This window comes from Acanthopagrus latus, chromosome 7, assembly GCF_904848185.1.
Source record: "Acanthopagrus latus isolate v.2019 chromosome 7, fAcaLat1.1, whole genome shotgun sequence".
Lineage (NCBI taxonomy): Eukaryota > Metazoa > Chordata > Actinopteri > Spariformes > Sparidae > Acanthopagrus > Acanthopagrus latus.
The window spans coordinates 22,849,054-22,872,962 of NC_051045.1; the positions used below are offsets into that span (position 1 = coordinate 22,849,054).

Below are 23,909 nucleotides of genomic sequence, written 5' to 3' on the forward strand. Positions count from 1 at the left end.
AGTGGTCTTGCAGGGAATGAAACTGTACTGTTTATTTTTCTTCGGCTCAAAATCAAAGAATTTATTGGTTTAATTCAGAAGTCGCAGCGCCATTTAAAAACAAAGGCAGAGTGAAGTCTGGGCCTCTTTTCCCTGAAAGAACAAAGTACTGAGACAAAGTGTGCAGTGCAAAGCATGACATCACTTTTGGACAGCGACTACCAAGCTGGGTTCAAGGCTGGATTTTTTTTTTTTTTTTTTTTCTTTAGAGGCTTGACTTCCCTTATTTTTTTTCTCTGCTGGCAGAGTGCGGTTGTGTTTGCATAGCTTGGACGGAGTTTATAAATATATGGAAAACAGCAGACAAAACAAAGTTTCAAACTTTATTTCTAGCAAAAACATCGTCCCCCTGTCATCGAGTGGCCTGACAGTCCTAAGTCGATCTCTAACATATTGTTGGATGGAAACGCAGCCAGCGCTGCATCATTATACAGTAGCCCAGGCAGCCAGGAAATACCAGCCATTTATAAAATCTGGTCCTCTCTCATGAAATATAAAAGGGAAAATAAAACAAATGTCAAACGTGAGAGCTAAACTCCTAACAGATGTATGGTTGTGTCTCCTCTTTAAAAGCTTATATGGCCACATTTAAATGGTGAAATGGCTTGAAAATAAAGAGAAGAAGAAATTCTGGAAGTTCAACATGTTTGAGCCACCAGTCTTGCTGTGAGACAGTCCTGACTATTTGGTAACAGTTGTAATGGTCACATATTGATCAGGTTTACAGTTGTAAACCAGCGACACTGTCCAGTTCCAAAAGAACAACCGGTCCCAGGACTTTCGCTCTCTGTTTCTCTCTTGACGAGACAGCCAGGTGTCCCTGCAGGTTTTGGCCTCAGAATTTGAGACTGAATCCTGGACCGACTGCAGACGCTCCCTGGTTGCTGGTCGTCAGGTGGAAGCCTGTGTCCTTTAGGTCGTCATCGCCCTGCAGAGATTAGGGAAACGGGTAACCCATGGTTAATGTCCACAGTCAGTTTCCACCCTTTATTGTTACATTCTGTTTACAGAAATGATCAATACTACAATGGTTTCCAGGAGTTGAACGATTGTCCAAATCGTCAATTTGATTTCACTTTTTTTTAAGGATTTCAAGGATGCAATGTGATTCAAAATTAGATTTGATGTTCTCGCGCATCTGGAAAGACTGTAAAGATCAACTGATCATTGGTTTTGTGCCCTGACTACTGTCCAGTGCATTTTCTAATTCTTCTTTAAAGAGATACAAACAACAGCTTGACTTTATACTGGTGGCTTAAAGTTAGGCAAGTTCAAATAATATTCCCCAAAATAAGAGACAAAAAATACAACTACACGGCAAAAGATAGAAATTCAGTTTGTAACAAAGTTTGGTTTCTAAAATATGTTCAAAGAAAACCATCTTCTCAAAAAAAATCAATAGATGACCTTTGAAAAAGAAAATAAACCCAACATTGTTACAGCCTTTTCTTTTTCTTTAGGTGCAAATAAGTAGGGGGCAGGGGTGAAGAAATATACATTTGGAATTAAATGGTCTAATGTGTTTGAAGGACAGCAAATATCAACACTAACTTTCATCGAAATATATCAACATCTGCCTTAAGCTTCTGGGTGGGTTAGGATCACTGCTGGAAACATTAGGGACTAAAGGGCGCTCATCATGGAAAACACAAGGAGGAAATACCCGGACACAAAGCAGAAGCCTGTAGGTCTGTAATCTCTTTAACACAGACAGCGTTCAGAAAGCCTGGTAGCTGTATGTAATGGAGAAAGTGGAGCCTAATGTCCTTACCAGGTGACTGTAGCCCAGGCCTCCCTCGGGTGGACGAGGACTGGTGCCTCTCTTCACCCTCTGCTGCTCGCTCTTGGCCGGCCAGGTGGGGAACATGGACGGGTCGATGGGTAGCGGCGTCTCGCGAAAGTACTCATGCTTGAGCCCCTCGTCTGATAAGATCCTCTTACTCGGGCAGTAGGTGAGGAATCTGGAAAACAGTCAGTGACTGAGTTCATATGGAGATGTAAATAAATACACAATGTTTGTTAAAGAAGCAGAGGATTGTTGTATGGACACTGATTCCTTATGTGTGTGTGTGTGTGTGTGTGTGTGTGTGTGTGTGCGTGCGCACAGTACTGCTTAAAAAAAAATGTACATTTTCACTTTGAGAGAAGTAAGAGATAACCTGGCTCCAGACCCCTGAGGTCGCTCTATTCTACAATTTTTTCAACTATTAAAATAGGTCTGGTGTTTTGCTCATTGACGGATGTTCGTCCAGTTGGAAAACCAATCAGAGCTTTGTAGGAGGGTTTTACTATTGAGGCGTCATCTTTCACTGCCAGAGCCAGAAAAAAGTGACAAGAAAACTGACAAAAAATGAGACAAACCAGGATGAGACTGACGCAAGTTAGCTGATACACATTTGATGGCTGCGAATGAACCAGCCGAGTTTGATTTGATTAGTTAGAAGTGTAGGAATCCCCATCATATCAAAAATATTAAAATATATACAAATATGGCCTAGTGGAGACAATTTTTATATCAGTTGTACTGAGTAAGCTATATCTAGACAGTGGGGCTGCGTAAGATTATCTTTATTATCGATTAATCTAATAATTCTTTTCATGCTTAATTGTCAAGTCCATAAATGGTCACAATGCATTTTAAAAAGCTCATATTAAAGCTCAAACTGACAACTTCAAACTGCTTCTTTTGTCCATCTATCATTCCTAAACCCAAAGAACCTTTATGATCATAAAATACCAAGAAAAGCAGCAAAGTAGTAATTTTTTGACATTTATGCTTGAAAAATGACTGAAGCAACTAACCAACTATCAAAATAGTTTCTTTCCATCGACTCGTCGTTGCAGCTCTATGAGACAGACAATCTGGACACAAGATGCAGCCCCGACATCAGGGGCCAGTGGGTTTGTGCAGCGAGTCCTAATTGTATATGACAGGATCAACACAGCATAATGGGGAGCTGCTCAATTGTGATAATTGGCTTTCTAACCGTGTCTGATGGGAATCCTCCACGCATGAGTGGGGGTCAGTGTGGAAAATGATTAACACCCGCCTGACAAAACTTTATCAAACAAATCCTTCAAGCTTCTATGTGGAAGGAATCCCTGAGAAGGTTTACTGACTGGGATCAGACTGACACCAGCTTTATGACACATTAACAGGAGCAATCCTCCACTTGTGTTTAGATCATCATTTTTGGTTTGAAATTCCAAGAATGTGCCTCCTCCTCCAAAAGTAATTTAACAAGTTCTGTGGCAAAATTTTGTCTATGGGTAGTAAATAAGTTAAAGGTAAGGCGTAATGTGCAATACATTGGTATATTTTGAGAAACGACCCCATCACTTCCAGGACACAAGTCGAAGGAAACTGGTTATTTAGAAGGACAGAAAACCAGCAGTGTGTGCGACTGACCCCACTGCAGCATCAGAAATCAAAGCCCCTTGAGGGCCCTCCTCAGGTTGGACACCAAAGGCCCTGATCTTTAAACTCTTTCCTACACAGGGGGGTGTGATATTCCAAACAGCTCTGTGATGTCTACCTGCCAAACTCTACCTCTGAACTTCTACTGAGCTGCTCTCACTCTGTCTGAAGCTTTACAAACAGCACTTCTCGATGTGTTGACCTCCTGCTGTCTGAATCTGTCCCTGGGTAAACGTCTTGTGAGTCTTTTGACAGCTGGAAGGTTTCAGCTGTGCTGGACAGGCGCCAAACTTCCACTGAACCGTGATCCCTGCGGCATCACAGTGGACCTGCTGTTACCATCCTCTGCAGCTGTGAGGTAACCCAGCCGTATGGTTTTGTCATTTACAGGTGTAGGCATAAGGGGCGCTGTGGGTGGGTGAAGATCTGTGAGGAAAAGCTTGTCTCTGTTCTTTGCAGCTGCTAAACAATGCAGATCGTCGGAATGTGCTAGAAAGACTTAAGAACCCCATTACGCTGTGTGTGAAAATAGTTTTCCGTACTAAATGTGTGTTTTCTAAAACATTTTCCTGTAGTGTGGAGCATCACCATGGTGAGCGTGTGTGTCTGTGAGAAACGGAACAAGGAGATGGAACGGGGCTGCTGCAGAGGCATGTTGATGAATTACCAGTCCGCTACCGTTGTCATGTTTTAAGTCGGCTTGCCAGAAATGCACTGAGTGAATAAAAAAAGCTGGAAAGAGGAGCAGACTTTGACAGGGTAGCAATGCGTTCATCCAAGTAAGGCAATTTCCACTGCAGGAGTCATGCTGATTGTAGCTGCCATTAATGTTCAATATTTGTCTTTCATTGATATTCACCTGTGTTTCATCAATATTGGATGGAAAATAATTCCATGTCTATACTGATTTTTTTGAAGACTATTTCAACATTTCCAACCTTTGAGAATTCCACAAATTACCCCCAAACTATGCTGAAAAACAGTAAAACCATTGAAAGAGATTATTTCAAGCGCATATTTTTTTCTTCGTAATTTCCTGGACGTAATCGTGTCCTCATCATGCCTCATAGCTATAGTGGTTTTGTCATGAACAGGCAGTTCTCCACATACAGCTACAGTCACACAGACAGAAAACTGTTCAATACCACAGTCAGCCTGGCTGTAGTGCAACAGAGATGCAATGAAGCGTGCATGAGGTGTAACGTCGTGTGAAAAAGAAGAATCCTACTTGTTCATGAGGTCAAAGCCCTGGTCTGAGAGCAGTGCTCCAAAGCGCTTTCGCAGGTTGTTGTAGGGATACTCTGTGAAAGTCATCTTCTTCACAGCGGGCAGCTCGCTGTAGCCAGGCCAGATCTTCTCGCTCGGTGACCCCAGATCCTACAGACAGCGCACGCACAAGTCAGCAGAAAGCATACCGTTAGTGCGAGGAGAAATGGATACGTGATATTCCCACTTTGGACAAAGTATTCATCAAACACAGACATAAACCAGACCTAAGTACATTTCAATACTTTAATATATCACTGGTAAAGACTTGGGGTGACTTGGGAGAACCAAATGACATCAGTCCACAGGGCTGTCATGCTTTATGGACATCATCTACTGAAAAGCGTTCAGCCTACTATTAAGAGTTTTTCCACGGGTCTGGTTGGTTTGCTTTGGCCACGCTGTGTCAAGCCATGATGATGACACGTAAGGGATAGTTGCTGTAGAGGCTAAGCCAATGCTTTAAGCCACTGAGGCTTTTCAACAGGAAATATTCTTGACGCGCTTACGTTTCCACGACTGATGAATAAAAGTCCACTTGCTTTTCTTTTGCGATGCACAAAATCCATTTATTTCGTATCTTAAACTTGAAGATCACACTTCTAATCAAGCAAAACATGCATCGAGCACAATAGCTGAATAGCGGTCAAAAACTGTTTTTCCTCTTCCGATTGGAAACACCTGCCTAGACACAAAGGTTCCTAGGTTATATAGGCAAAACCGCCAATTAACATCAGACTCACTACAAAACAGTCGACATCACCATAATCTGCTCTTACACACCGGCCCCTAATTGTCATGGCCGCCAGACATGACAATTCAATACAAAACAATAAGAGCAAGATAAATGTATGAAAATGCAGATTCAGTGACACAATTTTACACTTCTTGTACCAGGCAAAGTTTAGTCACAGGTCTCTCAATAACATTGTTTTTAGTCTGTAGCTTCACAGAACGCACCATGCCTTTTGCATCGGGGAAAATCTCCAACACCTTGCCAAGAAGCCAGGAACCACGGGGAGCTGATGAATCCATGATGACAACTACATCCCCAACAGCCAAACTCTGTTTTCTTTGATTCCACTTCTGTCTTTCTTGCAATAGTGGCAGGTATTCCCGAATCCATCGCTTCCAAAACAAGTCTGAAATGTACTGAACTTGTCTCCAGCGACGCTTCACGTACATGTCAGATGGTTTGAAAAGTCCAGGTGGTAAGGCTGGCTTTCCTTTTAAGAGAAGGAGATGGTTGGGAGTGAGTGCTTCCAAATCATTTGGGTCATCAGACAGCTTAGTAATTGGACGGTCATTAAGAATAGCTTCTACCTCACACATGACAGTGTGGAGTCCATCGTCATCAAGTGTCTGCTGGTGCAAAACTGAGTTCAGAACACGCCTCACTATGCGTATTATACGCTCCCAAACTCCACCATGATGGGACCCAGCTGGAGGATTGAAGCTCCATTCAACTCCAGCCGAAATTAAAGCTCCTTGAATTCGCTCATGATTCAGCTCACCCACAGCTTCACGTAGTTCTCGCTTAGCTCCAATGAAATTTGTTCCGTTATCTGACCTGAGACTGACCACTTGACCTCTCCTGCTGATAAACCGCCGTATAGCATTTATGCAAGCATCTGTTTCCAGTGAATGTGCTACTTCCAGATGAACTGCTCGGCTGGCCATGCAGGTAAATAACACTCCATAACGTTTGCAAGTTGCTCTGCCTCTTTTTATCTCCACAGGCCCAAAATAATCCACTCCAACATTTGTGAATGGGGGCAAATCGGGAACAATTCTCTCCTTAGGTAGATCTGCCATCTTTTGTTCCATGGCCCTGCCATTAAGGCGTCGGCAATAGCTGCACTGAGAAATGATCTTCCTCACAGCCCCATTAGCATTAGTTATCCAATATTTCCTCCGGAGTGTAGATAGTATATGATTTCGCCCACTGTGTCCCAGCCGTTGGTGGATATTCCTGAGAATAAGTCTAGAGATATGCTGCTCCTTGGAAAGGATAAGGGGATGTTTTTCCTCTGACGGCATTGCTCCTTTGCTTAATCTCCCACCTACTCTTAAGAGTCCGTTTTCCAAGATAGGATCAAGCTTGTAAATACAACTTTGTTTGCTTACTATACCCTTCTCAGACAACAGTGAGGAAATTTCAGTTGCAAACCTTTGCTGCTGACAGTAGCCAATGATAGCCAGTTCAGCTTTTTCCAAATCCTTTGGTGTCAAAGAACTGCTCCTCAGTTTTACAGTGGCCTTTTCTCCTCCCACTGGACCAGTTCGTGGTCTAGAGGCCTTTCTCTGATGACAGCGCTCCCTCAGATAATTTTTTAGTCTCAGAAACCACGCCACTGACACCATAAGCTTTCTCCAGTCTGAAAAGTAACTGATGAGGTAATCAGTGGCATTCAGTGACTCATGAACAGTGGCATTCACACAGGCCTCCTTCCTGACCTCTGGATCATCCGACTCTACCTTGACATCGTAATTACTTACTGGCCAATCTGCCTCAGACTTCCTGAGAAAACTGGGTCCCTCAAGCCAGCTTTGATTTTTCAGAAAATCGGATACTTTCATCCCCCTGGATGCAGCGTCAGCAGGATTATCTTTGGATCCAATGTGCCTCCATTGAGAGGGGTTAGAGATTTCTCTTATGGCTGAGATCCTGTTTGCAACGAATGTGTGAAACCGCTTGTCTTCATTACTGATATATCTCAAAACTGACGTACTATCCGTCCAAAACACAGACTTATCCAACTGAATTTGAAGCTCTGCCCTTAGCATAGCATCCACTCTGGCAGCTAGGACGGCAGCAGTCAATTCCAATCTTGGAATTGTTACAGCCTTTAAGGGTGTGACTCTGGCTTTGCCCAAAAGAAATGCAACATGAACATTACCTCTGGAGTTCCTCAATCTAATGTAACTTACTGTCCCATAGCCATCTTTGCTGGCATCTGCAAAGTGATGCAGTTGGCTGCCTAGGGGTTCACCAAAGCCTATCGGTTTTAAACAGCGTTCAGCCTTAAATGATGAGAGCAGCTTCACCTCCTGCAACCACATTTCCCACCGCTGCAAGATGTCTGTTGGTATGGTCTCATCCCAGCCACTTTTTCTCCTGCAGAGCTCTTGTTGCAACATCTTAGCAGACAGCGTTACTGGTGCCAGAAATCCCAGAGGATCATACACCGAGCTGGTTATAGACAACATCCCCCGTCGAGTTAAAGATTGCTGTTTCACTTCCATCTTGAACTTGAATGAGTCTGACTCGACGCACCAGAGCAGACCTAAAGCTCTCTCGATGGGAAGTTTGTCTCTATCCAGATCAAGCTCTTTTATGTCCTTTGCCCACTGATCCTCAGCAATGGTCTGCAGTACTGAACGACTGTTGCTCACCCATTTCTCTAAAACAAATCCACCTCTCTTACAGAGAGCGCTGAGCTCTTGGACTCGTTGCATTGCTGCCTCTTCTGAGCTCAGACTCAGCAAACAGTCGTCCACATAAAAGTTCTGTTTAACAGCTAGAACAGTTTCTGCAGAAAAGTCAGCGCTATTGTCATCAGCAGTTTTCCTTAACGCGTAACTAGCGCAGCTAGGTGAGGACACTGCCCCAAACATGTGCACTGCCATTCTGTATTCTGCTAGTTCTTTGCTGAGGTCTCCATCCGGCCACCAGAGAAAGCGCAGAAAGTCTCGGTCTTGTTCTGCAACCTTCACCTGATAAAACATGGCCTGGATATCACCCATACACGCCACAGGCTCCTGCCTGAAACGAGTGAGGACTCCAAGCAGTGAACTGGTAAGATTTGGCCCTTGCAACAGTTCATTATTCAATGACGTGCCTTGATATGTTGCTCCACCATCGAACACCACTCGAAGGAAGCCTTTTCTGGGATGATAGACACCGTGGTGAGGTATATACCACACCTTTCCTGGTCTGCCTTGTGACTGTTCCAGAGGAACCTTTTCTGCATATCCTTTTTCGATGACATCATTTAGAGAATTTGAATACTCCTTGTGAAACTCCGGGTTGCTCATAAACCTTTTCTTCAATCCAAGTATCCTTTGCTTTGCCACTTTGAAGCTGTTGGGCAGGTGAACATCAGGCCTCTATGGTAGGGACGTGAACCTTGGACAAATAAGGCCACCTTTCCAAATCAGCAGCAGTGACAATGTTGTCTGGAGTGACTGGTATCTCCTTCTGTGTGAGAATTTCAGGCAAGGGGTAAAAACTCTTTCCTGCAAGACCTGCAACCTCCATTCCAGACACAGCAAAGGTGGGAACAACCTTTTCTTGTCCCATTGTTTTCAAGAGAAACTGAGTTCTTTTTCCTGTGATGTTCAGTCGCTGCATAAGGTATTCAGAGCAAAATGTAGCTGTGCTACCAGGATCCAAAAACGCATATGTCTCAATAATTTCATTTCCTCCTGTGGACTTAACCTGCACTGGGACAATGGAGAGAATGCAGCGGTCATTTCCGGCCCCTGTACATCCACATATCTGGGAAGAAGTTGATGAATCTACTTCAGGTGGCTCACTTCTTTGCTGTGATTTAGTATTGGCTTTTGGGATATGAAGTGCAGTGGGATGCTGTTTATCACAAACCTCACAGACCAAGCGCTTATTACAGTCACGGCTGATGTGTCCAACTCTTAAACATCCAAAACATATTCCTTTTTCTTTTAGGAATCTGATCTTTTCTCTGTGTTTTTTACGTAGGAACTGTTGACATTTCTCCAAGAGGTGAGCACATGAACAGCAAGAACAACACACAAGATCCTGTTTAGTTATGTTATTTGTGTGAGCATTTTCTTCACAGGAGTTGCCAGGCATTACTGTAGTTGCAAAACTGCTTCCTCTCCCTTTGAATATCCTTGTTTGCATTTTTAATTTGTTTAAGGGTTTTAAAGCCGTTACATTCTGATGTACATGTGCTTCAATATTTCCAAAAATTGGATCAGAAAGAATCCTCACTTGCTTCTCCAAAAATGCAACAACATCAACAAAATGAGCCCTTTGATTGTATTTTTCCATTATATCATGCGCAACAGCTCTCCACCTTTCACGAAGTTTGTACGGCAGCTTATAAACAACTTTTCTCATGTTGCTTGCCATGTCCATTTCCTGCATATGAGGACACTCCTCCATCACATTGAGGCATCCACGTAGAAACAAAGCATAGGCTTGCAAAGATTTAACATCCTCTGACTTTATTGCTGGCCAGGCTAAAGCCTTTTCTATATATGCATTGGCGATCTTATAATCATTGCCAAAATGTTCCTGAAGCAGAGCTTTAGCCACAATAAAGCCACGTTCCGGGTCCATATGTTGACAACTTTGCACTAGTTCCCGTGGTTGCCCTCTGGTGAACTGTTCCAGGTAGTACAAGCAGTCAGCCTTACCTGCTTTATCCTCCACCCCTTGCTCAAATGATTTTATGAAAGCTTGATATTGAAATGGATCTCCCTCAAAGACAGGAATGTCTCGTGGTGGCAAAGATATCAGGCGTTGTTGGTTCACCAAAGCGGCTGTGATTTCGTTTTGTTTGCACATTATACCTACAATATCATCAAGTGAAGTCTGAGCACTTTGTCCATGATTCATGTGTTGCCTCCTGGTTTGTGTTATCCAAGCAGTTGTTTCATCATGCTGCAAACCTTGTGATGTTTCCACAGACTTTGGATTGTGTGGTTTATTATGGTTTGTTTGCATGTCCATTGCGTGTTTATTTTGTTGTATTGAGCAATCCATTTGCTGTTGTGGTTTACCATCTGTAGGCTTATATTCCTTTGCCATTGGGTTGAGTGTTTGTTGTGCCAGCTTCCTTTTTTCCTTTTCAAAATAAGAGTTCATACCATCTGTTGGTGCCTGAGAGCGCCTTTGTCCATCCATAGCCTCCACAACTGCCAACACCGCATCAGATGCAGCAAGTTCAGTCTCCAACTCGAGCTGTTCCTTTTTCCTTTTTATTTTTTGCTCCTGTTCTTCCAGTGCGTGTCTTTCCTTTAAGGCGGCCATTCGAGCCATCACTGCAGCCTTTTCTGCTGCTGCTTTTATTTTTACAGAGGAAGTGGTGCTTGACCTGTGACTTGTGACACTTTTATTTGAATGTTTACCCACATTAGAAAGACTGTCATTTGGATTTATATCATCATTTTTAGCACCCATATCACAATTATTTTCAGTTTCAGACACCTGGTTTTCATTACGTTTCACCCATGTTTCAACATCATCAATGAATTCATTATTGAACATCATTTTAGCCTTGAACCATGTTTCATGCCTTTCTTTTTCTTCCTGTGGCAACAAAATCATTAAAGAATCATGCAAACACCTTATTTCGTCACACAATTCAATAAACCCAAGAAGAGAATTTTGTACCTCAGACATCTTAAAACTTTGCATAGAACCCTGTATCATTTTCTTTAAAGCACTTGCTTTATTTAATTTAGCCTTTCTACCACTTTGCAGCCGGTCGATCTTATCCGCGAGCCCTTTAACAGACAACTTGACCACTCGCTGACTTGTCCGCGTGTCGCTACCGCCGGCCACAGTGTCCGCATTACCAGCAGCATCAGGCACATCAACACCTGACGACGTGTCAACGTTAAGCACTAAATCCTCCATTTAAAGTCCGACCGTCAACAATAGTCAATCAAAACCCAGTCAAGTTGTTCCACTTCAGCAACCAATGCATTGGAATTACGCCCTTATGTGTGCACACTTTTTAGATTTAGATGGCCATCTATACTAGTGGTAGCGCTACCATACCTATTTCTGAAGATCTTTATCAAAGCTGCGGCCGGTGAAGTCTTCTCGGCGCCCTCACCAGCGTCTCCTCTCCCGGCGTCTTCTCGCCTGGCTTCCCCTCACCGGCGTCTCCTCTCACCGCTGTCTCCTCGCCTGGCTTCCCTTCACCGGCGTCTCCTCTCACCGCTGTCTCCAATCGACAGGTGAGCATTCAGCTGATGCGCCGATTACCGCACAAAGCCTCCACCATATGGCTCTGTCTTCCTCGTGTCCACCATTTACCGCGACAAAAATCCAGTATATTGTTGTCAACCATTCAGACAGTTTTTGACTTGACTTGTAGAGGCTAAGCCAATGCTTTAAGCCACTGAGGCTTTTCAACAGGAAATATTCTTGACGCGCTTACGTTTCCACGACTGATGAATAAAAGTCCACTTGCTTTTCTTTTGCGATGCACAAAATCCATTTATTTCGTATCTTAAACTTGAAGATCACACTTCTAATCAAGCAAAACATGCATCGAGCACAATAGCTGAATAGCGGTCAAAAACTGTTTTTCCTCTTCCGATTGGAAACACCTGCCTAGACACAAAGGTTCCTAGGTTATATAGGCAAAACCGCCAATTAACATCAGACTCACTACAAAACAGTCGACATCACCATAATCTGCTCTTACAGTTGCGGTGGCCCTACTTAGCGGCACAGCTGACCAAGGCCAACTCATGAAGGTCTCCTCCCTTTAGCCTACTCAACAGCTGAACGTCTGTTTTTAAAAGTCTCTCTTTTCCAAGTCTTGTGGTTTCTGAAATTGCCATTCCCAAAAAGTTGTGATGCTGTGTGAAACATAACTACAACCTGAATGCAATCATTTGTTTTGAAATTCAGGTTCTGAATATCTGAGTATCTGAGTTAAGTCTGAGTTCTGCACTATTTGGTCAGCTGATTGTTTTTTAAATATTGCAAGTAGTATTAACAGCCACAGTGAGCTGAAAAGGGCTGGAGACGAGAGGCTCAGACTTGTACTACACACCTGCAACATGTCATCAATGTAAACACCTTTCCCTTGCTGTAGCTGATCACAGCATGGCTCATCACTGCTTCCCCAAAATTTCATGGAAAAACTAGATATGGTGAGCTTCCAAGTTTCATAATCACTTCATCAGCTGGGGTAACATCTACCAACAGCTCCTCCCTGTGGTTCACTGCAGAACTCCACGCTGACCTACTCTGACAGTCGACTCGCTGTAGATTTACAGGCTGTAAACAGAAGAGTTTTACCCTTTATGGTGAGGGTTTACATCATGTTATAAAAGAGGGTATTTACCTTGAAAATCTTGTTAATTTGGTCAATTTCAGATTTTCCAGGGAAGAGAGGTTTCTGGGTGAGGAGCTCGCCAAATATGCAGCCCACCGACCACATGTCCACAGCTGTGGAGTACTCCTGCAGAGAGAAGAACAAACACCGTGGCAGTCCGCAGAAACAGAAAGTAGACCGTCTGCCTGGCACGCTTCTACACTGAAGTTGTGTGTGAAAGTGGATGTGCTCTGATGGGCTGTTGGACCTCTGCCGTCTGGCTGTGTAAATCATACACTGTAAAACTCAAATAGTGTTTCAGTGGTATTTGGTATCGTATAAACCAAATACATCGCAGATGTTGGAAAAATGTCTTTTAGGTAAACCAATCAATCAATCAAAATGATGTAACCAAATTTATGAAAAAAAAATGACCTCATTATCTGTAGTTTTAGCAATTATGTAGGTGTTTCTCATCTGGTTTCTGTGAAGCGTGGCAGTAGTGTGAACTTCAATTCTCACCTTGGCTCCAAGCAGCAGCTCTGGTGATCGGTACCACAGGGTCACAACTACAGGGGTGTAGGGCTTCAGGGGGGAACCGTACTCTCGGGCCAAACCAAAGTCACCAATCTACAAAGACAGACAGTTGGCTCACATGAACACCACTATATTTCATGTTGGGTAAAAGAACAATGCCTCAGCATTAATATCATCCCTCTACAGGTAGTTATTTCATGATACTCTGACCTATCATATAGATTTAACTGACCATACACTCTGGGTTGCAAGATGCAGAGTGATTCATACTTTCTATAGTCAGCTTACATGAAGTTCAACAGACAAATGTCAGTGAAAACTTGGTTTATTTACACATGGACTCTCTGTGATGTTCATTTAGCCAGAAGTTCATGCTCTAATTGACTTTTAGTAATCATGTGTTGTTTGTTCAACTGTGCTGTACTAGCCTTGGAGAAAATTGTGCATCATCAAAAGACAGATTAAAGGAAACACTTTTTAGAGTTTCTGAACTCTACCAAACTATCTGTTGAAGAGAAATATCACTTTAATCGTTTTAGGGTTTTTTTTCTTTTCACTATACTTTTTTTGGAGACAATGTTTAATCAAGTACTATAACTCCCTATATCGATCTGCTTGTCCTTTCAGACCACAAGTAAAACGTATGTTTCACATTTGTGTTTAAGGTGAATCTGACACTGCTGGACTCAGCATGCTTATGAATTCAGGAACTTTCTCATACATAAATTCCACTCATCTCAATCACAAAGGCTACTTTTCTGGTATCAACTTTTCATAAAATAATATTAACAAAACAAACTGAACACAGTGTAAACATGTTGCCCACACTATTGCGGAATCTTAATCAAAAGCTGCACATGTGAGTATCAAGCAGTGCAACTAGTCCCCAAGAACCATACAGACGACAGCCACTGACGTCTAAGTAAATTCAAAAGAAAGTGAATGCTAAACCTACGTCATTCTCTAAACAGACATTATTATAATGATTCAACTTTGGTGGAATACTAAGTGCGATCCACAGTTCAACCGTACCTTGAGGATACCCTTGTGGCTCAGCAGCAGATTGGACGTCTTCAGATCACGATGCAGGATCCAGTTGTCGTGGAGGTGTCGAACACCTCGGAGCAGCTGAATCATCAGAGTCTTTACTTCACCTGAAGGAACAAACGTCATGCTGTTTGTGAGGTGAAGGACAGACATTTGATGCAATACTGATATGAAAAATATAGAACAATTTATAGAATATAAAACCCAACAATTTCTGATGTTACCTGGCAGGAAAGGCTGCTTCATGGTCTCCATCAGACTCTTCAGGTCATGTTCTACATAGTTCATCACAATATAGATCTTGTCCATATTACTTCCAACAACAATTTCCTGAAACAGGTGAAAAGGCAGGGTTACATGTAGACGGAACACTTATGGAGGAGCCAATAAGCATGTTGAATAAGAAAAGGCCTCTCACCCTGACGGTGACAATGTTTGGGTGCTGAGCTTTCAGGATTGTGTTGATTTCTCTTAAAGACGTGATGGGGAAACCCTCTTTCTCCTTCTCCATCTTCAACCTTTTCAAGGCCACAATTTCATCTGCAAACAGGAGACCATTATCATTATTTCACCAATGAAATAAAAGTGAAAACAAAAGAAAATGGACCAACGTGTTCATTTTTATACCTGTCTTTTTGTCCTTGGCTCTGTACACCACACCATAGGTTCCCTCCTCTATTCGGTTCAAACACTGAAATTCCTCAACACTGCGACACCCCTGAAAAACAACACACAATCAAACATGCGTTAGACGAGTACAAATACATAAATAATGCGTGGCTTGGCTGGACGAACATGTGTTGACACTGACCTGTAATGCGGGCAGATATTTGGGCAGCTCTTTCTTCAGTTCAACCGGTGAAATTGGGGGGGAGTCTGGGATGTAGTTCTCTTCGGGGGTGGGTGAGCGAGAGTGAGTTTGAGACTGAGGCGTGGGGTCACCGTCTCCTGCTTCTTCATCGTCCTCTTCCTCTTCCTCCATGTCCTCGCCGCTCTCCTCAGAGTCGTGATCGAAGCGCGACTCGGGCACTGTGAGGCATCAGGTGAAGGGAGTTTAGTGTTGGTGAGTACATTTGAGCTGCTAGAAATGCTACACATGTGATTAACTTCAATACAAGACTAACACATTTTCTTTTGTGGTCTTCTTAAGGACCATGTTTGTATTACCACACAGTTCACTGTTATTGTTTTTATGGTGCCATTTGTGTGATTAGATATTTACTGTGTTAACTGATGGCAGTTCAGTCAACTCATAATACCAGCTAACTTAAAGCCTCCTGTTAGCCCCCCCCCTAACTGTATGAAGGTGAAATACAACATCGGGGGAGTACCTGTTTGATGCTCAATTATTAGTTCTTGTCTGGTGTTACTGCCTGTATTACTGACATCAGGTTGCAGGTCTGTGTTTATATCTCTTGTTGGCAGACTACCTCTTTGTTTGCATTTGGTTCACAGACTGTGCCTTTACAAATCCTGCAGAGACGAGTCCTGGCAATGCATTTTATTAACCTTCAACAGAAGAGTACGGAAATAAAACTCCCAAATGTTCAGCAGACATAGATTTTACTGACCCAGATGTGATTTACGCACTTTCGCTACTGGCCACGTACCTCTTCCATCTAAAATGATTTCCAGATCAAAAACTGTTTGCATATAAAATGTTTAAGGAGACTGAACTCAAAATAACTACAATTTAGTCCAACTGGAGGACATTTGGATCATGAGAATATCTTTCTTCTCCGATTAGAATTAGAAACATAAATACTTTCACAAACATCACACCTGTCCACCCACCTGCAGGTATGTGATTTCCATTTTCCCTCTCGTCTTCAAAGTCATCGTCTGACTGCTCGTCCTCACTCACGTCCTCTGTAATGGAGTAGGCCGCAGTGTTAAACCTGTCAGGTTGTGTAACTTGACACGATGAAATGACTCACAGCAGTGGAGCAGTCTTTAACAGTTTTACCTGCACTCTGCTCAGACCTTCCTGAGCCTGAGCCAGACTCTTCCTCCCCCTCTTCTTCACCCTCACTCTGGCTACTGGAATCCTCTTCGTCATCGTCATCATCCTCCTCTTCGTCTGAGCCCGATCCTGACACTAGACAGGGTGAATAAGATATAAGAACACTTTTTATTCAAATGTAATACTGAAACTGCCACTTGATTTTGCATTTACTGGCTCTGGTGGTTTTGTGTTTGCACCCGTTCACTCCTGCAGCGCTTCTGATCCACTTATGCCTTCTTGTAAAATTCAAAGCTATAACTTTAACAAAGGAATGATTATCCTCATCCGGTGTTTCTGATTATAATCTGGAGTGAAGTCCACCCAATTAAAACCGTGTTTATCCATTAACAGTGATAAAGTAAATGGATAGTCCATGTAGTACACCTTTGTTGTTTACTGGTCATAATCAGTTTATAACATCCATTACCTATGGAGGATTCTGCTGTGCTGGTCTTCCTTTCGCTGTCACTGATGTCCTGGAGGTCTGCGAGCAGGTCTTTGCCCTCTGGCTTCTCCTCCTTCGAAGCTGCTGACAAAATAATGATGCATTATGATCTTATCACATAGGATACAGTCAAGCATAAACATAATATAACAAGATAAGAGATTTTATTACAGGCTGTTAATTAATGGTAGACTCACTTGCACTTTTCCGTGGTTCATTGTGTTCAGACCTGTCTCGTGAAACATGGGTGGGACTTCGGCTGCGGTGACTTTGTTTTGGTTTGTCATCATACTCATCAGGTAGCATCCGGTGGTGAGACGGCACTGTCGACAGGAACACCTTATTAATGCATGCTGCAGGTTTAGCATCACACTTCACAGGCTTTAAAAACACAACACTTATTATTGGTGAAAGGACAGAGACTCTGAATGCTTTGGTATTTGGGCTTCAAGAAATACTATTACTATACTAAAAAAATATATATATATATATATATATATATATATATATATATATATATATATATATATATATATTCACTTTTTCAAATATATTATTTACTTTATTTCTGAGAGTACAATGAATGTTTCTGCAATTAATTTTACAGCTGTATGACTGCCACTGAGTTGGAATTAATACATGTTCAGACAAGCTTAGCATAGAGACTGAAGGCAGAGGGAAAAGGCTAGCCTGGCTCTATCTAAAGAGAAAAATATGCCAATAGCCAGCAGGAGGTTCACTGACCATCTCGCCGAGCATCTCGCTCTTTGCGTCGCTCGTCAGCGCGCCTCTCTCGATCCTTCAACTCTCGTTGCTCTTTTTGCTGTTCACGCAACTTACGGTCCCTTTCGCGCTGGCGCTCAATTTGTTCCAGCCGGTCCCTGTGGTCAAAAAACCCAGGATCATCCAATCGAGGTCTGTCCAGACAACCAAAAGGCCAATCTTGTCATTTTGGTTATGTTTTGTTCGGGTTGTTAAAGCTTATTCAAACAGACAGGTTAGTTTATGAATCACAGAATTTCTCTTCTAACTTCACAGATATACTCAATAACAACACTTTATGAATCTGTCCCATATGGGTTTGCACTGCAGTATGTACATGGCTTAATTTAAGTTCAAAAACACAACTACAATCTTTCCATCTGAATTTGAGTGAGAAATGTAACAATCAACTATGGTCATTTTTAACAATGTTTTGTGTAACTAACAGATATATTGCTATAATGGCTTAGCTATAGTTCTGAGAAAAAAAAGGAAAAAAATCTAGATCAGTTTCTTGTTGCTCAAAGACTTAAACATCCTGGCAAGTAAATAACTGAAATGACACTTTGAAAACTTAGTTCATCAAAACATATGTTGACATTCAAAGACATGGGTACTAGTTCATGTAAGTGGTAATCAAAAGAATGACTATTTCTGTGCCTGACTGATCTAATAGATGATACTTTTCCAGAGCTGACGCTCACCTCTCTCTGCGTGAATGAGCTCTGGCCTGTTCCCTTCGTTTCTGCCTCTCCCAGTCTCGCCTGGCTTTGTCTTCTTCCCACTGACGCTTCCTGCGCTCGCTTTCCCGCTCTTTTTCTTTGTCTTTGGGTCGAGCATGTTTTCCTGCTGAAGAAGTGAAAAATCATGAGTAGAAGCAGATTTTATTTAAATAAATAAACAAATAAAGGAACAAACCAAATATGTTGTATTCAGCTGTAAAACACACCTCCTTCAGCAGAGTGACTGCGATGGCGTCGTTTATCTTTTCTCTTCTCCTCCTTTCTGTGGTGAGATTTGTCTTTTCTTGCTATTTGCTGCGGAGGCTTGATTGCGAGTGATTCATCTTCCTCCCCCCTAAATAAATGCAAAGAAAACATTTTGAGCCACTGTGCTGCAAAACATTTTAAGTCAACTTCAGTCATGTCTGCTTCCTATAGTTACAGCTACCTGTCCTCTGTTGAATCCTCCCTTGTGTATGGGGAATTACGAATTGTTATTTCCATCCTTTGATCCCGTAGTTCGCCTTCCTCCGGAGTGTCTCGTTTGGCTTCCCGATCATCCGCCTGTGGAACAAGGCCCTGGCTGAACTGTGAAAGACAAGACAGGCAGAAAACAAGGTTAAATCAAGAGAGGAAAAAACATTAAAAAGTCCTCAATGGGGAATAAAAGAGTTAGTACAAATACCAGAACATTTGAAATGTTGCTCCTGCTGTTCAATGTCTAAATTTGAACACAGTTCTGAAAAAGAAATGTATTACTTAAAAAAAAAAGTATGCTTTGTGCTTGTTCTGGTGCAAAAGCTTCTGACAGAAAATGGCACAAGACATTCTTATGTTAAAGCATAAAATAATGATGAAAATGACAATGGAACAATATTTTTTTTTCAATGTTACAATGGTAACATTTCTAGGCATAAATTAACATGCACTCAAGCATGTATTGATAGAATGTGCAATTTCTTATATATCAAACATATCACAATAAGGTTCAATATAAAAATTAAATAACCAATAAAACTAACAGACGATGAGAGTGATTAGGAATTGTTTTTAATACGTCATACGATTCTCCTAATAGGTTTGTCATGATACTTACATTTTTCTGGCGCTTGGGGTCTGTTCTCTCTTCTAATTCTCTTCTACGTTTCTTCTCCTGCAGGATTTCGTCAAGAGTTTTTACTTTCCAGGTCTCCTTTTCGTCCCCCATCAGCGTCCAGTCTCCACTGCCTGCTCCACATAAACACATACAACAAGAATTAATTACTTGTCATATTAGTTCATCTTCACTTGAATCTTCAAGATGTACACTTTGATCATACAGAACAAAATGAAGCATTATTATGGTCTCCCATTTAACTTTCATTGAAGTTGTCAAAATAACACCACTGGTCAATATTATTAGTTAAAATCTTCTTTTAGTCTCTTTCAGAGTTGGCTTCAGAACCTCCAGTTTACTTCTCAGGACAGAATCTACCAAGGTTTTAAGGACTTACTATAAACTTGGTATCTAGTATCTGCAACACAACTATCAGCTTTTGATAGATTTTCGCTCGCAGTTTGACATATAGCTACACAATCCAGCAGGTAGCTCTCCAGACGAAACGTCGGCTGGCTGGTATGTACCAGCACATTATAATTAAGATGTGGACTCTATTGGAGTTCTTCTGAGTGAAGCATCCATTATCTGCCTTTTACATATTAAAGTTGAACGGTTCATAACATGTCGTATGTTTATCATACGCTGCGGTAACGTTACAGCCGTAACAGGTTGTAACATTAGCTATCAGCCCGCCGACAGCCAGCTCATGTTACATTTGATTCTGAACAAACACAGGATGACAGTGTATGTGCAGCATACAGCAGCAGCATATTGAGTATAACTGTAGAGGAGTTTCGTTACTTTAAACGACAAACGCGCTGTCTTGTACGATAAGCGACGGATGTTAACACATTAGCTAGCTAACGCTAGCTAGGTAAACTAGCATGGTCCAACGCTGCTAACAAACTTTTGCGGTGAACTAGATGATTTAAAAATGAATCGATAGCACAGCTGGTACAGCTGTGGACTAGAGCACATATTGACATGTCCGTGTTTGTATTCAGAGGCGCACATAAAGTGAATAATGAAAATAACCGCGGTGCAGGTGAAATGGTCACACAAACCTGAAATGTGTGCAGCGGTACTTTGGCACACAGGAAGTGTCGACACGTTAGTAACGTCTGTAAAACTTCCGGTGTGAAACAATAACTTCCTATAACATATCTGATGTCATCTGATATTTTATGATATTCCATTCTATTTTTTTCTTTGTATAATATAATATAATATAATATAATATAATATAATATAATATAATATAATATAATATAATTCAAAAATATTATATTATACAAAGAAAAAAATAAAATGGAATAGCATAGAATATCAGATAACATCAGATAATATCAGATATTATAACATAACATATGTGGGCCCTGCAGAGTGAGCACAGAGCAGCATTTATTACGATTGCTAAAATCTAGTTAAACTAAAATTGTGCAAAGGTGCATTTACTCTCTCCAATGTGCAAATGTAATTTGTTTAAACACACAGAAATCACAAGGAAACTGGAAGTTTTTCTGCTTCACCGATTCTTCATATGACATAAGAGAATCAGTAAATCATTACTGTATTGATAGATTAGTATATTTAAGACAATAACATAAGGCAGCAGCTGAGATTGCTGGATCTCTTCACATCTCAAAACTGCAGAGGGTGCTGTTATTCCAGTACGAGCTGTGATGCAGCATGTCAAAACTCTGATCAAATCCTTGAAACAGCAGAGTAATATTACTGCTGTTAAACCATGTCACATTTTCATGCACGGGAGGAAGTGTTGTGAAAATCTACAACACTAAGTTCCTTGCTTTGCAGTCAGCTATTTGCACAGGATGTGATGCAACCAAAGACGAAAAAAAAACCCTCAGAATTTAAATTGCCCTTTATCACTGCGAAAGAGTCATAAAAACACAAAAGCTGGAGTCCAGCCAGCGGATTTATGACAGGATGACTTCACTGAACACATGAACTTTGGCCTAGGTCTCGTATCAAGAAGGAGGCATGATTCTCTCAGTCTCAGTCGTGCCTTTAAAAAAGCTGGACAGCAGGGCTTTCTACGAAGGCTGTTGACTGTTTGACACACATACAGGTGAGCACACCTTGAATTATCTGAATGTGTCGAATCAATGCGTAAGAATCTGATTATTTTAGTCAAGTGGTCTGGTTTTGCTCCTGGGCTGATTAAAAACTATTTCATTATCATTATTATCATGTAAAACACATTTAGTAATACTTAAAGTGCATTACATACAGATTATTAAGGCATCCAGTCAGAAGATAGACCTCTGAAGAGAAGAATGACTTCCCAAATGGAACCAAACGGTACTAGCAGCGTGCAATACGATCGCTGGAACGAGGACAACATCAACATGAACGTAGAGGGATCACAGTCCACAATGATGAGGTGAGACGAACTGACTGCTGACAACATTTTCAGAAGGTACTGACAGGAAAATACAGAGTTGTAGGAGAGACGTGGGAGAGGTAAAATCATACACTGGAACGTACATGGATTAGACTGATTCAGTTGGTTCGGTGGGGTTGAAAAAGGTTGATTTTATGCCACAATATCTGGAACTTGCTTTTTAACCCGATCAGTCGACTGCTAAAACAACAGTAGGCTTTTGTAGTCATGAATTAGTGTGGGGATGATCAACCACATGCTGTCTGACCGGACCCCGCCTCTGTTTCTGCTTCATTCACAGGATCTACGACAGGCTGTGTGTCGGCACCACTGGGAACATAGCGAAGTCATTTGGAGCTGTGGCTGCACTGGTGTCCATGTACGCCGTCGGATACGTGACGGGTTACTACATCCACACGTGTTCATGATGGAGCCGTGCTGACAGAGAGGAGCAGTCCGAGATTCTGAATAAACCACAAGGCTGAAATGTTTGGAGTGTGCTGATAATGTGGCGTGTTTTATATGGAAGCGAAAGAAAATCAACTGCGATTCAGAGGCCTCGTCATTCTGTGTGACACGAATGTAATGTTCGAATATAACGTAGCAGGGCCCACATGTGAATTCCTCCCTTTGGGGGTTTGAGAGTGTGTGTCCACATCATGCTTTCATATATACATGTATGTGTACGTTTGTATAGCCTATATGACGTATATGTGTGTAAAAATTCACAAATTCTGATGTAATTAAAGCTTAAGGCTGCGACCGTGCATCATTACTGTGTATCCACTATCACAGTGTTATTATTGCCCCTAATCAACACAGACTCATTCTTTACTTGGTTATTGGATGTTTTTCATTTTGGTCTGGGCTGGCTGCTTCCTGTGAAAAAGCAACAGCAGCAGCATGTCTCAGTCTGGCAGAGATGCCTCATGATGACTCACTGACAGGTGACAGAGGGATGTTTGTGTAGGCTGTCAGTTTGTCTTGGTTCAGACAAACCCGCGAGGGGTTGTGACCACGTCAGGATGCACGCAGGGTGGGCTGATTTGGCAGCGACATGGGAGATGATGGGTGATGGCGTGATTTCTTCAAAACACCAACCCAGACTTTATCAACATGAGATCTAAGCCTGAGCTAAGAGCTTCACAGTGCTCTGCAACGAAAACTCACTTCTGCATTTCAAATGAACCGACCGCTTAATTCCTCACGCTGTGTTCTGTCTGATGCGTTTCATCCCCTTTTTCATGTGGCAGACCTGGTCCAGATGTGGACCACAGAGATGTTTCTGTTTATTACAGCCCTGAAATATTCACCACTGAGGAAATGTAATCTGCCACTCACACTGTGGCCACATGTGACTGGATGCTCAGTGCAGGAAAGGGCTGGTGCAGACAGCAGACCTGATTCTGGGGTTTTGTTTTCAAGTCACCTTTAAAAGCCTGTCGTAGGGCTTGCAGCCGTCACCGGCGTCAAAGAATGTTTAAAACAATATTATGCAGAAAACTGCATTTTGTTTGGTCTGTGCAACACCACTGTCAAAATACAATAATACAGATCCCAGGTCTGTAACAATGTGTCAGATTGACTGTAGGCACTAACTACAATCAAAATTCATTGCATCATAATAATGTTGTGTATTGAAAATGTATATGTTGACGTAAACATGTATGTAACGCTGTGATCCTGCCCTCTCACTGAAGGTACACAGTGTCTGAGACGGAGACACCATTCACCCTGTTACAACACACTGTACCATCAACATGATCTGGAAGCTGTTATTCAAAGGGACACTATGACATCTTGGGACTGAAATTCAAATTCTGAATTCCAAAATGTACGGTATTAATGACTGATTAAATGATTAATAACTGAATAAACAAACAAGCTGTTCTCAGAGGAAAATAAGGTCCCCAGAATGCTGGTTGAAGCAAGAAAGGTGGCAGGGTCCGCCACATATAAACAAAGTGAAACAGTAAAAATTGTGGTGCCCTTTAATGTTCATTGTTTGTTTATCCAGTTTTTTTCAATTATGGAACCAAAGAAAGTTTGTTTATTTAGTCTGGTTGGGCAAAAAAAAAGTAGATCTTTCTCTCCTGATTAAAATGTATCCCCCAAACTAC

The 23,909-nt window shown here is 41.9% G+C and overlaps 1 protein-coding gene and 1 long non-coding RNA gene across 8 annotated transcripts; one reads left to right on the forward strand and one right to left on the reverse strand.

The window, feature by feature from the left end:
• Positions 1–348: 348 nt before the first annotated feature.
• On the reverse strand, positions 349–20,523 carry cdk11b (cyclin-dependent kinase 11B). Of its 6 annotated transcripts, none has more exons than XM_037104212.1 (20): positions 20,450–20,523; positions 19,383–19,513; positions 18,735–18,874; positions 18,514–18,641; positions 18,269–18,410; positions 17,547–17,683; positions 17,000–17,125; positions 16,785–16,886; positions 16,319–16,450; positions 16,147–16,221; positions 15,164–15,381; positions 14,980–15,070; positions 14,771–14,892; positions 14,577–14,682; positions 14,338–14,459; positions 13,291–13,398; positions 12,799–12,915; positions 4,686–4,834; positions 1,811–2,000; positions 349–967 (listed from the first exon to the last, which is right to left on the reverse strand). In XM_037104212.1, exons 2-20 carry the CDS (start codon positions 19,491–19,493, stop codon positions 875–877), a joined length of 2,409 nt encoding a protein of 802 aa, XP_036960107.1. In that variant the 5' UTR covers positions 19,494–19,513; positions 20,450–20,523; the 3' UTR covers positions 349–874. The 6 variants fall into 6 exon arrangements, with proteins under 6 accessions (XP_036960107.1, XP_036960105.1, XP_036960104.1 ...); XM_037104210.1 differs by having other exon boundaries at positions 16,785–16,883; positions 17,547–17,719; XM_037104209.1 differs by having other exon boundaries at positions 17,547–17,719.
• On the forward strand, positions 19,883–22,564 carry LOC119022846. Of its 2 annotated transcripts, XR_005076084.1 has the most exons (4): positions 19,883–19,901; positions 21,366–21,474; positions 21,639–21,789; positions 22,091–22,564. It is a non-coding gene; the product is annotated as an uncharacterized LOC119022846 (long non-coding RNA). The 2 variants fall into 2 exon arrangements; XR_005076083.1 differs by lacking the exon at positions 19,883–19,901 and having other exon boundaries at positions 21,347–21,474.
• The last annotated feature ends 1,345 nt before the right edge of the window (positions 22,565–23,909 follow it).

Coding starts and splice junctions, on each gene's coding strand:
- cdk11b (XM_037104207.1), bottom strand. CDS start 19,493: ATGGGGGACGAAAAGGAGACCTGGAAAGTAAAAACTCTTGACGAAATC. Junction 18,642..18,734: donor GAGGATTCAACAGAGGACAG/GTAGCTGTAACT, acceptor GCATTTATTTAG/GGGGGAGGAAGATGAATCAC. Junction 16,451..16,784: donor CACAGCAGAATCCTCCATAG/GTAATGGATGTT, acceptor CACCCTGTCTAG/TGTCAGGATCGGGCTCAGAC.